Source organism: Sciurus vulgaris (assembly GCF_902686455.1).
Source record: "Sciurus vulgaris genome assembly, chromosome: 11".
Classification (NCBI taxonomy): Eukaryota; Metazoa; Chordata; class Mammalia; order Rodentia; family Sciuridae; genus Sciurus; species Sciurus vulgaris.
In genome coordinates, this window is record NC_136472.1 from 116,997,517 (window position 1) to 117,012,283 (window position 14,767).

Below are 14,767 nucleotides of genomic sequence, written 5' to 3' on the forward strand. Positions count from 1 at the left end.
CTGGCACCTTAAGCTTAGAAGGCAAAGAAATCAGGCCAACCCTCATTTAAAGATGGGTAAATAAATTCTGGGAACCTTGGCATTAGGGGGAAGAGGTATATAATGGTAAATTCTCCTGGTAGTGGGCTCTGCCATGAATATCCAGTGCCACTTCATCTTTCTAGTACCCACTGAGAACTTGACAATCAGAAGTAACCACATATCCTTGCTTTGGGGGAAAATTTACAAACTGGTATATCTGCAAGGATGCTTAGTTCCTCTGGTCCTCCATGGAATAGTAAACATTTGTGTTTTCATACCAAGAAGGGCAGGGGCAGCTTAAACTTTGACAGTCTTCAGTGTGGAAAACTAAATGGGTTATGAGAAGAGTCTAATTTTATTTTAATTAAAGATATAGATGGACCTTCAAGAGCTGCTCATCTTTAGGGTATTTAAAAGGCCCTTGGTCAAGGACCAACTGGGTCATAAAAGGAGCAAAACCCCTGTGTTCAGGCAGTTCTCTAGAGAAAGAGCTTTGGTTGGCTGGGTTTTATTTATCAAAATAACATATTTTTCTTGTTTTGAAGTCAACATAAAAGAATGTGCTATCAAGTAATCTGGGAGGCCCACAAGAAGATGCAAAGTGGATAGGCCCTGTGGTCTCATACCGAAATCCTTCATCTTGAAAGAGGATAAGATGCCATCCTTCCCAGACTTCCAAACACCTACTGTCTTTGCATGGCATGACAGAAATAAAACACAGAAATCGGTCAGAAGTCATAGCCTCTTTCCTTGTAAAAGCTGAGGAATTCTGGTACCAAAATCTGGGATTTATGAGCAGGGAAATGGTGACAAGAAGAGGGAGTATAAGAACTAATTTAAAGCCCTGAAGTTCACCCAATACTTCTGGGGGAGCCAGGTATTGCTAGGGTACTTTCTGTTAGATTTTCCCCTCCTGGTTATTTGAAGAATTCTCCTCCTCCCTGTGTGCAGACAGCCTTGCTAACTAAAAGCAAATCTAGTATTGATAGCACCACCATTAAGAGTTAGGACAGAGCAGTGCCAATGGGACTTGGAAAGTGGCAGCATCCCTCAGGGAAAGGCAGACTGCACCTACCACCCTATTTCTGATCTTACCCTGTGTTGCTTATATTCCGCTCGTATTGGTAGGTTTGGGAGGTAAGTGTGCACTGCTAACAGACCACTGTTGCTCTCTGCTCACTGTGAAGCTGGGTAAGTGCAGAAAGTTCACATTTGGCCATTGGACAATGCCCAGTTGCTCTCTGGGGAAATCTGATAGTCACTGTGTCACAGTTATTTTCTCCCTCACCCATGTCCCTCTTTCATAGCCACTTAGTTTCAAGGCTCTGTCCAGTCTTTCTCCATTGTAATTCTTAAGTCTTTTATTTCTGCAATTGCCTTCGGTGAAATTCTCATTTTTCTCCACTGGACTATCGCTCTATCTTCTAGCTTGATTTCCCAAGACTGGGATCCACCCACTGTAATCCATCCACATGAGACTTCCATTTGGTCCCCCTGATACTTGCCTCTGATCATGTCACTCTTCCATGTGAAAACCCTTGAGGATACTCTGCTGCCGTAGGTCACAGTCCAAACAAACGATTCTGCACTGCCTGCGGACCAAAGTCCAATGAATAAATGGACAGTTCTATTCACAAAGGTTAAATTGTGTTCAATGACTCACATGTTGCCTTATGAATAAAGGACTTAGATCCAGAAAATTAGTCAAGTGTCCTCTAGCCTATGTGCCAGAGGTAAATGTCACTTGACCTGTCCAAATGGGTCTCTTTCCTGTGTATTCTTCCTATTATAGTCAAAAGGTCCTTCCCAGTGTCTTCCTGATTATCTGTTAAGCTCTTGAATTCTGGGCTGTGGTGGTAAAGGGCTGGCCTAGCACATGAGCGGCCTGGGGTTCAATCCCTAACACCACACCACAAAGAAAAACTCTGGAATTCTGCCATTCTTAACTATTCTCTGTTTTAACAGGAAGCTCCACTCTAGAAATGCAACTAGTGAAGTGAAAACAAAACGAGTAACTACCAAGAAAAAAAAAAAAAAAAAAAAACAGAAAATGACAGCACACGGAGTTAAGAAGAGCTGAAATTAAAAGGTAATCTAAATGGATGTTTATGACCTTGTTTGCTCAACATCCTACATCTTTAGGGCCTTAATCATCCAGAGACTCTTATCCTGATCATGATGGATATTTGTCGGCTGCACTTAGGCTTCAGTTACTCAAAACATATGTATTTATTACACAGCACAATTAGATTGCAATAATAATCCATGATGACAGCAATAGTTTAATGGAGAACTAGACTCAGCCAAAGATCCTTGGATATAGAGCGATACATGGAGACTAGAGGAAGTGACCTGGAGAACAAGGCACAGAACAAGGACTCGATTTCTTTATCCATGAACACAACACACAGCCATTTCTGGAGCTGAAGGCAAGTTGCGTAGGAATGAACAGAAATTCATCGTGTCAAAGGGCAGGACTCACCAAACCACACACAAGCCGGGACTGCAATTCTAGACAGTTCCATTCATTCTGTGTGAAAGATGAACATGGAAGGAACTCCCAGGGCAGGAGTGTAGCTCAGTGGTGGAGCGCTTGGCTAGCACGTGCAAGGCCCTGAGCTCCATCCCTAGCACCAATTAAAAAAATAAAAAGGAGAACCCCCCTCTAGATAAGGCCCATGATAATCAACAGCCATTCTTCTCTTTCCAGAAGAGCATGGACTATAAGGTAGCCCGGAGAGGTAAGAAGATATCTTTTCTTGATAAGGAAATAAAGGAGTACATAAGATGAGACTCTGGAGGACACTTTATAATTTTGCCTGATAGCTCACCACCCCGCACAGTGAGGAGCTGCCCCCTTCAGGTCTAACCTCCATTTCTGCTGCTGTCTTAGTTTCTCATAGATTTTTCATAACCTCTGCACATAGAGAAATACAGTCATTCACAGCTGGCCATTTGGCTCAACTGAAGTGGTTCTAAAAGCCACAGTTAACATTTTTGTTGAAGGGTCACTGAGCTTCACTTCGTAAGACAGCGATCCATCACACCTCTGCAGTGACGGCTGTCACACCTAAGAGAAGACAGGTAGGGGACTATCAGTGACATCATCACCACCACTTCTATGTACTAAGAAAAGTAAAAGCAAGATCCCCGGCGTTCTTCAGCCTGACTAAGAGCACCTCAGAGCTGTGCACCTGGAATTAACCCTGGCCCCTCCTTGACAGGACAAGGGACCCTGTGCAGTGCAGTTAGTGGCAGAGCAGGGACCGCCAGCTCCAGGAGTCTCTGTGCTCCTGCCTTCCACATGGTGCTTGTCTCAACAAAATGTTTTGTTACCACAGACGGAGGGGAGGCTATTAAACAAAAATTTTCAATACACAGTCAGACTCCAATTCTCTCCTACAGTTCTAGTTTCTTCTATCGCATAAAATTAAGTGTTACCCTTGCCTTGATGAAAAAAAAAAAAAGCCCCAAAGTGTGGCTCTCAGAAGACCAGCAGGCTTCCAGTCTGCCAGGTCTCTCAAGCAAGGGAGTTTCTCAGGTAGCTGAGTGTGCGATTGACTTTAGGACTTCAATGTCCGTCAGGAGACACGTGAAACCTGGAAGGAGCAGGTAAGGGTGGAGATCTGCCTGATCTGTGTTCACCTTCCCGTTCAGAGTCACCTGGCAGGTTGCTCGCCATCTCTACGCCTCCGCTTGCTCCCAGGTAGAATGGAGATCCTGGGACCGCTGACGCCTCGTTAAATAGGATGGAAGCCCGAACACAAGGCCTGGCACCTGGGGAGTGAGCACGTGACGGCGCCTCCGGTTATGAATATTACCACCGTGATCTCGGGGACAAAGTGGCTGAGGTAGAGTGGGAAAGAGAGCTATGGGGAAGTGACTGAGGAGCCGCCGTCCCCGTGGCCCTGCCCGTGACCCCACTGTGCAGGGGCGCAGAACATTTCTCCCATTCATCCAGGTCCCACTCCCTCCCAGATCGAGAGCATTGAAGCGGCACAATAAAGGCCTTCCTCCAGCAAGATGGGCACCATGCCGGGCTGTGCCTGGATCCCCAGGAGACATCTCTGTCCAGCATTTCCATCAGGGCTCTTCCGAGCCAGCTCCTGGGGTGCACACAAAGACCCATTCAGGAAGGCTGGGGTTCTGAAAGCCAGCAGATGAGCTGAGGGGCCCTGGAAGGGGGTGGAGAAGCCACACAGCGCCTGGCACCAACCCCGCTGGGCCCCACCCTGGGCAAGTGGGCGTGGAGGGCTCAGGTCTGCAGCCACGGCTGCACTCTTTGTTTTCCCCAGATTCCTCTCTGGTGGAGGTCCAGGGCATCAAGGACACCAGCTGCCATGGCTGGGATTGAATGACCTCCCCAGAGGAGCCTGGGAACATCCCCCCTCCATAATGCCAGCCCAATAGGCAGGGTATCCAGTGGAAACGGGCCATTACTAACTGGCCTGCCACTCCCAGAGTGCTTCTTTCTGGGAAAAATGCCTCTCAGAGGTTCTCACCCTGCTAAGGTACTAACTGTAGTAGTGAAGTGAGAAACAAGAAGCTAAATCAATATATAGGAGGCACTGGTTATTCTCCAGGACCTAGAAAGTAGCTCCATGTCCATCATCCTCAGTTTTCCCATCTGTACAATGGGACTGAATGGTCTGTTGGAATTCAAAGAGTAGTTGCCGTGAGAGAATTTCTAGGTGGCCGTTGGTACATTTTAGCCTTCCTCTACGTGGTACTCTGGGTCACATGGAGAAACCCTGGTCCAGACTCCAGGCAGCATGGCTCTGTGGGCAAATCCCCAGCCACATGGGATCTGAAGCATCAGGGACATGGGGTGCCCTGAATATGAGGGCAGAAAGGCTGCTTCAGGGACCATGACCCTTGGATGCAGAGAAAATGAGGATTCCTGAGTACTTTCTAAGTGTGAAGTTTATGGGATGCTTTTATAAAACACAGAGGTAAGTTTATGCCAACAACTACTTTAAAGAGAGATCTAGTCAGTTCAATAAGTACTTCTTAAGCTTCTGTGTGTGCCAGCACTGTATAAGATGCTGGAGTTGAAAAGATCATTGCTCTTCCCCTCAAAATCTATAAACAGTTATTGAAACAAGAAGACAAACACACCATGGAACAGAAAACTGAGCCACCTTTTGCCACCAAGATTGTAAACCATTTTCTGTGGCACAGTAGCATTTTATAGACGACTCAGCTGAGAAGGACTGGAAGGATTACCTATGATCTCAAGATGTTTATACCTCGATATATCTAGCTGTTCACTTTTCCTGGAATCTGCCTATTGCATGCATTCATCTGGACATCTTCCACCCAGTAGTAAGACTCATACAAGCCTTACTTCCTCCAGGAAGCCTTCCCTGACTACACAGCTAGGGCTCCTCTTCATCCAAGGGTTCCTGCAGCACCCTGGGCATGCCTCTCTCTTAGCCATTAGAATATTCTATGAAAATTGTCCATTTGTTGGCCCCAGTCTTCTCAAGGGACAAGCACTGTATATGATTCATCTTTTTACCTTCAGCATCTCACATAGTACTGGCACAATGCAGAAGCTTAAGTGCTTATTGCGCAAAGTAGATGTGTTATTTCACTCTAGAGTAGTTGTTGGCATAAACTCCCCTTTGTATTTCACAAGAGTATCCTGTAACCTTTGCTCTCCGGAAGTTCTATCTTCTAGCAAACCAATTTTCTCCTGCAAGCATGTATTCCTATTTTGTTTTCTAACCCCAGGAGACACCAGTTAGTCATCATCCTCCGTTTTATCAGTGATGATAGAAATTGCTGCTATTCCCTGTCATTTATTTCTATGAAGTCAACTTTATTCAGGGTGGGGGCTTAACAATGAATTCTCACAATATCAAATCTGACAGTTTTCCCTTCTCATAGGCAAATAGAAAAGAACTTTAAGAAGGATTTTGACTGGTTAGAAACTACTCATTTCACTAAGTTTTGTGAAGCACCTACTATGTGCCAGGCTACCTGTGAGGGAGGAGGAACAAATGTGTAAGTACCTGCCATTAAGAGACCTTCAACCTGGAGCAGGGAGTAATGGGTAATTTATCTCATAAAAATCAGCACTTCCCTTTCTTCGTGATCCCTTGGTTAGAATCACTAACTTATGTGAGAATGTAGAAAAGTCCAGAGTGAAGGGAAAAAAATTTTTTTTTCAATTCCTGAACAACTTGGGAGATACTTGAGTGGCTCAGTCAGGGGACACATTGGGGACACAATGGGAAGTCCATTAGAGGATAAGTGCTTGTTGACATATTGAAAGAAATCCATGTGCATTTTCACTGGTAAGGAGAGGTGGCCTCCACTGGCCACACTTTTGCTGGCAAGAGCCACTGGTCAGCAACCCCCAAACTGGCAGGCTCCTTCCCTCTGGCCCAGGCGCTCAGGATCTGCGTGACTTGAAGCAAGTCATCTGGGGACACTTGGGATTCTGAGCTAGGGAGTCAGTGGAGGCAGCACAGATAAGGCCTGGACAGAAATCTGGCAGCCTGTACAACATCTGCTTGGGCTGAGGTTCTGGCTCTGACTCCTGCTGGGAGCCTGGGGCTGGAGACTGGGAAGCCTGTGAGTGCAGCTTGTTACAGCAGGTGGCGCCAGAGAGCAAAAACCAACCCTCAGTGGACCCTGTGTGGTGTTAACCTCCTCCCAAACAGGGCCACTGTGGACAAGGGAAGCAAAGGAAACCACACTTTCCTCGCAGTCTGGAAAAAGACAAATCTTCCAGATGGCGGAGAGAACCAGATATGGCTCTTTCTCAGGGAAAAATACAAAACAAAAATCAAGGTTGGTCCTCAAAGATCTAGATAAAATCCTTGGATGGCCAGGACTTTTAGGAAAGGCTCCAGAAAAATCAGAGAAACCTCACATAACATTAATTTCAGAGGAAAGATGAAAGGTGCTGAAGTTTAAAGGCTTAAACCACTTTGAACCTTCATGTAGTTGATGAGCAAAGTATAATTCCCCAAATCACCTCCCCACCTCCAGCAACAAAACAAAACCAAAACGGTAGCAAGGAAACTCCCCCACCTATTATAATTGATAGAGTTCTGGCAACCAACATTTTTTAAGCAAACAAGCAAACAAAAAAATGGCCATGTATCTAAATCTTAAAGCTACTTGAAGACTTCTTCAGCATTTTCCTTTCTCTGCATAGCCTTGCCTTTAAATCATACCATTAATGGAAGAGGGCAGCAAAAAAAATTGCCCTCCTGCAATACCTAAGGGTCCTCCTTTTGTGTGCCCCAAGGAGAAGAGAGCATGGTCTTACTTATTTATTCACTTAATATCATAAAGTTCATAAGAGAACTTCAAGGACTGGGGAAAAGACACCCTCTCTCCCTCAAAAGATAACATTCAAAAGCAGCAGACTGCTGAGATGTGCAACAAAGAGCTTTGCCTCATATACTTTAACAGTATGGGGTGGCCCCAGGATAAACCTTAGGGAATGCAAGGAATTTTCCTTGTTTTTCCATTTGGTCTACTTTCATGTTGTTACTTCTCTCCCAGAAAATAGATACCTCAGGTCTGATGTTATATGAATCATTCTTCAGCATTTACTTAGGTGCATATACATATGTAACAAAATGTCGCCTTGCATGAAAAAATCATTGAAACATGTGATGTGTTCCTTTCAATCTTCTATAAAAAGCATCTGAGTTCTTGGCTCAAGTAGTAGATGTGTCCAGGGTCTATCCTATATCCTACCTACCACCTGCCACTGTGATGGGCCCCCATCACAGATGTCCCTATAGCAGAAACTAGAAGGGCTCCAGCAAAGGACAATGATGGAATGGAAAAAAGGAAGGATGGATTGTCTCTGGGGAGATCAGAATGGCGTCATGGAGTGGAGACTGGGGTTATTCTACCCCTCTGAACGTGCTGTTTGTTCTGCCTGCCATGCTCTTCCTCAACTCTCAGTCTCTTCTTTTTGTGTTTATTTCTGGTCTTCTTCAAAATACTGACTAGAACCCTATTTGATCAGCACCTTGCCCTTTAGGAATTCTGCAAAGTCTCCTCCGGAATATATGACACAGGAAGGATGCTGAGTCTCCATGCCCCCTTACAACATCCACTCACTTCTGGGCAGATTCCCGCCAGCACCACCTTTTTTTCATTCTTAACAGTTTCCCAGATTCCTCTCCCTCCAGTTTTCTCCTAAGTGGAATTGCTACATAAAAACAGAATATTCGGTTAAATTTTGATAAACAACAAATAAATTCTGTGTGTGCTCCAAGTATTGCATGTATTGTATATTCATTCATTTAAGCATGGCTCCTAAGACCCCTGAGTTGGTATCTTGTGCCCCTCCCTGTCCTGGGGTAGCCACTAAAGCTGCAGGTTCACCTACTCTCAGCCAAGCAGGAGAAAGGAAGCGCCCCTCCCACACACTTCCGCCAGCCTGGAGAGTCATCTAAGGTCAGTTTCAGATTCACTGTATGGGTCTTTTTCCTCCTATACTGGGTATATTTAATCAATAGAAATGAAATTTAAGTGCTTCCATTCAATATAATAGCAGTTGTTCAATTAATTTTTAAATAGGAGAGTTATCACTTTTCATTTAAATGTAGTTTAATAAGTTGTATGACTACTATGACTATGACACTTTGCACTCTGTTAAATCCATGTTGAATTTCAAAGATTGGCATGCTGGATGTAGTGACATTTACCTTTTCAGGCCCTGTTGGCTCTTTCCAACCCTTTTTTCTTGATGGAAGCAGGGTGATCCAGCTGGGAAAGGAGGCATCTGCAGAGACACATTCAATCCCATCAGGAAGTGTCCATCATTATGAAATACTGTTCACAAAATAAAGTGTCCCTCTTTATCTTACCATCTTAGCAAATGGTGCCTTAAAAATTAAAATAGAAACATCTTGGATTCCTCTAACAAATCTCTTCTGCCAAGATTAACATTGCTGCCACTTACACCTAATCTCCCAAGGTAAAAAATTGCAATAAGGATAATTGATAGCAGTATTGTCCTAACTTTTTCACTTTATGACACACAGAAAATCATAATTTCATGAGTAGAGTAGGTTGGAAAGAATTTGGGAAACTATAAGAGGCTTAGTAATAAAATTAATTAATACAAAATATTTTTTAAAAATAAAATATGTTGAAAGATATTAGATATGGAATTTGTTTAAAATTTCCCAGTTAATCATTTTCTATTTAGGACTATCCAATACCTGTCTCTTAGAGGTAGGGATAAAAATTGCATGTATCATTAGAAAAATACAAATACAAGAAAAAAAATCAGAAAATATCTAATATTTTACACTATAGGCAAAGCAAAGAACTTTGCTGTTGATAGACAAATCATGACCAAAAAAATAAGCAAACAAATACTGAGATGCTTTAACAGGAAGATCCAGGAAATGAAATGTTGTTTAGTTGTCCTGGAATACTTCCTGTGGTGGGAATATTCAAAGAATTGCATATACTCAGTCATTATAGAAATTAGGAAGTTTATACATAAAGCCATACATTAAATGTTCAAAAAAAATGGAAAATTTCTAAATAGTCATCAAATTGATTTTACATCTTTTACCACTATAAGACACTTTCGGTTATCAGTATCTCAATTACTAATATCTGTAAGCCATTACAGGCACCTCCGCATCACCCAGCATGATTGGGAATGTCGGCCTTACGGAAACAGACCACAGCAAGCTTGCACCCTGGCCCATAGCTAGCCTACGCTGATACTGCAGGCACATTTAAAATGAATGGGTACCCAGGAAGAGAAATATTTTACCAAATAAAAATCTTCCCCAAATATTGAGGATGGTAGGATATTGAGGTGAATTGCTCATGGAAAACTCAGGGACAACCTTTCTTCCCTAGACAGTCTGACTATGTGGACAGAACTAGTGCCACCAACCCATTCAGTCACACCTGCTGAGCAATGACAGAATGCCAATTATAGGGGTGAGCCCTGGAGAGAGAGAAAAAATGCAAAATCCTTGGTCCTATTCATAGCTGCTTGCAGCTCATAGAGTGAGATTAACACACAAGCAGAGAGGCAAAGGTTTGCCTGCTATCAGGTTGAATAATCCTTAATTCAGTGATTCTTCTCTGCCCTACCCAATTAATGCTCTAACCATGCATAATACAGAGCATCTTGCTGCTGTTCTCCTGAATAATTCTCTTTTTCCCAAGAATATGCCTTAAATTTCTCTCCTAGTGTTTTTCTGCATGGAAGAGTATGCCACTTTCTTCCTCTCACTCACAGCTAGCCCAGATGGTTTCAGAGCTTGGAAAGAAGGCACTGCACCGCCAGGCACCATTTTGTGAATACAGTACCTTCCTACATGCCTGGTGTGTAAACCCAGGCGGCTGAATCCTGGGTTGAAAATGAACACAACGGTGTTAAAGGAAAAAGAGTTTTCTTTACTCATCCCACTTCCCGGGCCTCAGCAGGATTTCCATGAGCAGATGACTTGGAAATTGCCAGCCAAACTGGTGCTTCTCAAGAGCCCTTCTCCTTTAGTTTCAACCCTGAAAGGTTGGCAGCATTGAGCCATGTGCTTTCTTTGACTCTGTCATGGATGGCACATCCATCAGGGAGTCCCATCTGAGTCCCCAGCAAAACAAAATTAACTAATGTGCATAAATTAGCACCAAATGTCTACTCAGTGGAGAAATGCCAAACCATTCTTTTTACAAGTAACTGACCCTCGCCCAGTCTCCAACACCCTCTTTCTTCAACCGTGACTCCTCACCACACTTCAGGTTAAAAATTATAGCTTACAAAATGATTTCAAATGCATTTCCTCATTTGACCTTTGACACTTGGGAAGCAGGCGATGTAGAGGTTTCATTGTTATTATATAAGTGAGGAAAATAAAGTTCAGAGGAGATAAATAGCAAGTTAAATCTTGAAGAGGTAGTTGTTGAATTAAGATCTTCTGACTGAATTCAGAGTTCTTTTCACTATACCATTTACATCCAGCAAAGAACCAAAGGAAAGTTTGAGAGGCGTAACATTAAAGAAGATACCATAACCCTGTTCTGTCAAACTCTAGCACACAATTCACCAGAAGTATTGAATGAAAGTGTATGAGTCACCTTTGATGTATAGTTGATTCTGAGAAAACCACACACAAACACACACACACACACACACACACACCCATGCGCTTACATGTGTATAAAATTTATCATCCCAGTATTTAAAACTGGAAACCACTCTCTGCATTTTCTTAATTCGGTACAATAAGTGCACACAGACCATAGTAGATAGCTGGGTCAGTTAATTCTTTCCATAACGACCTCTTGTTGATTGAATAAACCAATGCTTATCTCACGGTTCTGTCTTGTTTTGTATCTTACAATTGTTCTTCAGCCTCAGCTGGACCCATCTCCTAACTGCCCACCAACCTTGATCCAGTACTGGAATAAGTTCAGCAGAAGGGGATGCCATTGCTGTGGAATGGGTCAGAACCAGACAGAAATAAACAATAGTCTCTGTTCTGCTTATTCTTCTGAAACACAACCTACAGACTCCCGCTTCAGAGGTCACTGGGGTAAGAGAGTGCTTTAATCTTTGGGAACAGGTAATCTTTGGGGAAATAGATTTTGAAATCTCGTGTTATAGATGAAGGACTGTACACTTGGAGAAATTAAGTAACAAGCCAAAGATGACACAATAGGCAGGTGATGGAGGCAGAGTTTGAACACGGTTCAGCTTACTCTTCTATCTCTAGGGTGGTCACCCTCCCCATCCCCCATGCTTCATAAAGGTTTCTAGCACATTCCATTTAAGCATTTTTGTGCTAGATGTTTGTTCAACTCTTCCCCAGATGTCTCTGGATGATGGCTAACTCCCTCACTCCTTTGGGGCTTCCCTTACATTTTACCTACTCAACGAACATTTACCTACTTCCCTGACTACCCAAAATTGCAACTCATCATTTATTTCCTCTACCTTCATGGTTCTAGATCTCTCCTACTCATTTTGCTCTTTTTTCATAGGAAATATTATTATATCTTATATCTAACACAAAAACAGTTATTGATTGTGTTTATAGTTGTTGTCCACATAGGTTTTGCTATGATAGGAATTTTTGTCTTTTAAAATTCATGGATGTATCCAGAACATTAAGAATAGCAGGAATATAGCAGGTATTCACAAAATGTTTGCTGAATTTGAGGAATAAATGGATAAGTGTGAGAAACATGTTCACTTGTCCAACCCCAAAGAAGGTACTGAGCATCAAAAAGTACAGAGAAAGTGAGGTTTTTAAGATGATCTTGCAAGCTCGGTGTCTGAAAGAGTAGACACACCCAGGGCAGTCAAAATCAGCATTTTATTCCCTTGTGTACAAGGTCCCTCCCCCACAACCCTGATTCCTCAGTGTCTGGGTGCCATGGGGTGGTGCAGCCTTCCCAAACATAACCTAAACCTAGGTTATATTGTCTCTTTTTGGGTTATTTAAAGAAATACACCTTTATATGTGCCCAGCTCTCTTTGCTCTCTTGTGGCCAGAAGTCCTTCTTGAATTGAGTGTATCTTGTAGTTTTTCTCTGCTGGTCAGGTCAGTCCTTCCCCCTCACCTCCTGTTTATCAAGGGGTCATGAATTTGTCACACTCTGGTGTTATCTGCTTTTAGTTCTCCATCCTGTTCTCCCCTCAAACTGCTTTTCTTACATCTCGGTTTTACCTTTAAGGCTAAACATTGTATGCTGCAAAAGGATCATTGGACTTTCTATTTCTCACAGTAGGCAGTTAATACATGTTGAGTGGACTCCATTTTTAAACACCTCCTGAATGTAAGACCCAAGACACATAAGGGATCTCATTTAATCCGCCCCTAAATCCTTTGAGATAGAGAATCAAATCCCATACTATAGATATGCAGACTAGGAGAAATAAAATTAAATTAGCCAACAATCATTTGACTGGTAAGTGACAGAGGCAGAATTTGAACTCTGTTCTGTGCAGCCCTAAAGCTCAGGGGTCGTCCTACCCGTCACAGCAATTCTCAATGAACTCACTCTTAGAAAGGTGCTACTTCTACTAGGGAAATTTTGGCCCATGTAAATAGGTAACTTTTAGCCATTCATAGTTATTATTATTTTCTCACTAAACTCAGGGTAAACTCAAGATGAGCCTGGTCATTTCCTTGACTTATTATTCTGGAGCCAGGCAGCAATGCCTGTTGCTAAAGGAAGCCTGACAATTTGCATTTCTAATCATTCAAGAATTTAATTAGTATCATGGCCTTAATCAGGTGCTGCAAATATAGCTGATGTCATCAGAGCTTACTTAATTAGCTTGAAGGGGAAGGAAGTTTTTAACATTCTGAATATGTCTCCACTGGTATAAAGGTGAAGGGCCTCAGGGGTTTGAGGAGAAGGAAAGAAACCAACTTAAAAATCTAGATTCTGTGATTAAAGACTTTTTTTTTTTTTTTTAACATTTCCTTGGAAAGGTTTTTGAAACTATAATATCACTGAAATAAAAATATGATGGTAACCACGTGTCCACCTCAACCATTTCTTACAATTTCATTGAAGCATAATTTCTATACCACAGTGTTTAGGCATCATAAGTGAATAAACTCTGTGGTCTATCAATTCAACGATTATTTGTAAATTTGTAGAACTTGGTAAATATCACCATGACCCAGTTTCAGAACATTTCTAGCACCCTCTGAATCTCCTCAAGTCTGTTTGCAATCAATTCCTTCTGTCCCACCCTATGACCCCTTTCCACCCCAGGCCAACAACTGATTTGCTTTCTGTGTCTATAAACTTGTCTTTTCCGGATATTCCATATACACTGAACACAACAATATGCACTCGTTTTGAAAAGAAGCCGTTCTTTTTAAGTGACATTTTTCCCTTGAACATGATTTTGAGGTTCATCTACGTTCCAGCATGTACCAGTATTTTGCTTCCTTTTATTGTTGAATAGTATTTCATTGCATGGATATACTCCATTGTGCTTGTTCATTCATCAGTTGATAGGTATTTAGTTTGTTTTCCCCCTTTGGCTATTATGAATAATGCTGCTATGAACATTCATGTACAAGTCTTTTAGTAGGCATGTTTTTTCAATTCTCTTGAGTAGATTCCTAGGAGTGGCATTAACAACTCTTACTTTATGTTTCCATTTAACTTTTTAAGAAGCAGCCAAACTGTTTTTCCAAAGTAACTGTTCCATTTTACATTCCCATTAGTAACATGTAAGGGCAAGCGTTGATTCTTAAAATGGCTTCAGGTGGTACAATTGGAAGTCTTTGGCTTCTTATGTTTAGTCTCTGAACTGTAACCTTATAAGAAAACTGTGAAATACCCAAATCACACTGTATACTGTTAAAGCAAAGGAATGATGGGAAATTAATTGAAATAAATGAAGTTTAGATAAGAGAAGGGATTTGTGGCAAATAAGTAGTACTCAGTTTTCATTTGCTAGGAAATTAAATCAACCAATTAAGTAAAATAACTCTCAAGAAAGATCAGTGAGATTTGCCATGTAGATTGCTCATTTACCCTAATTCACTCAGAGGTTTATATAACAAAGACACTGGTTTCGTTTATTTCATGCTCCTTCTGTTATCTCCATATTATGAAAGAATATTTTATGGACTTCATCTAGTTCTAGCATGTATCAGTAAAGCTGGGTTGAGTCAGTTTGTATATGGAAAGCTCCAAGCTGTTTTATTTTGTCTGTGACCTTCAGACAAAATTCTGATAAGATCTCCAACACCAAAAGAAAGGTGAT

At 42.1% G+C, this 14,767-nt stretch overlaps 1 protein-coding gene across 9 annotated transcripts in view; it reads right to left on the reverse strand.

The window, feature by feature from the left end:
* Window positions 1–14,767, reverse strand: part of LOC306640373 (uncharacterized protein) — a 258,856-nt gene that overhangs the window by 111,643 nt on the left and 132,446 nt on the right. For 7 of the 9 annotated variants that reach the window (XM_079104579.1, XM_079104578.1, XM_079104574.1 and 4 more), the window contains one exon: window positions 8,706–8,782. The exons of 1 other annotated variant lie outside the window; for it this stretch is intronic. Coding sequence is in view for 5 of the 8 variants with exons in the window: in XM_079104574.1 (XP_078960700.1) it covers window positions 8,706–8,782 (77 nt within the window). In the remaining 3 variants the exon portion in view is untranslated. Of the gene's footprint in view, window positions 1–3,684; window positions 8,650–8,705; window positions 8,783–14,767 lie in introns of those variants that run through there. One more of the 9 variants, XM_079104581.1, reaches the window with a different exon arrangement.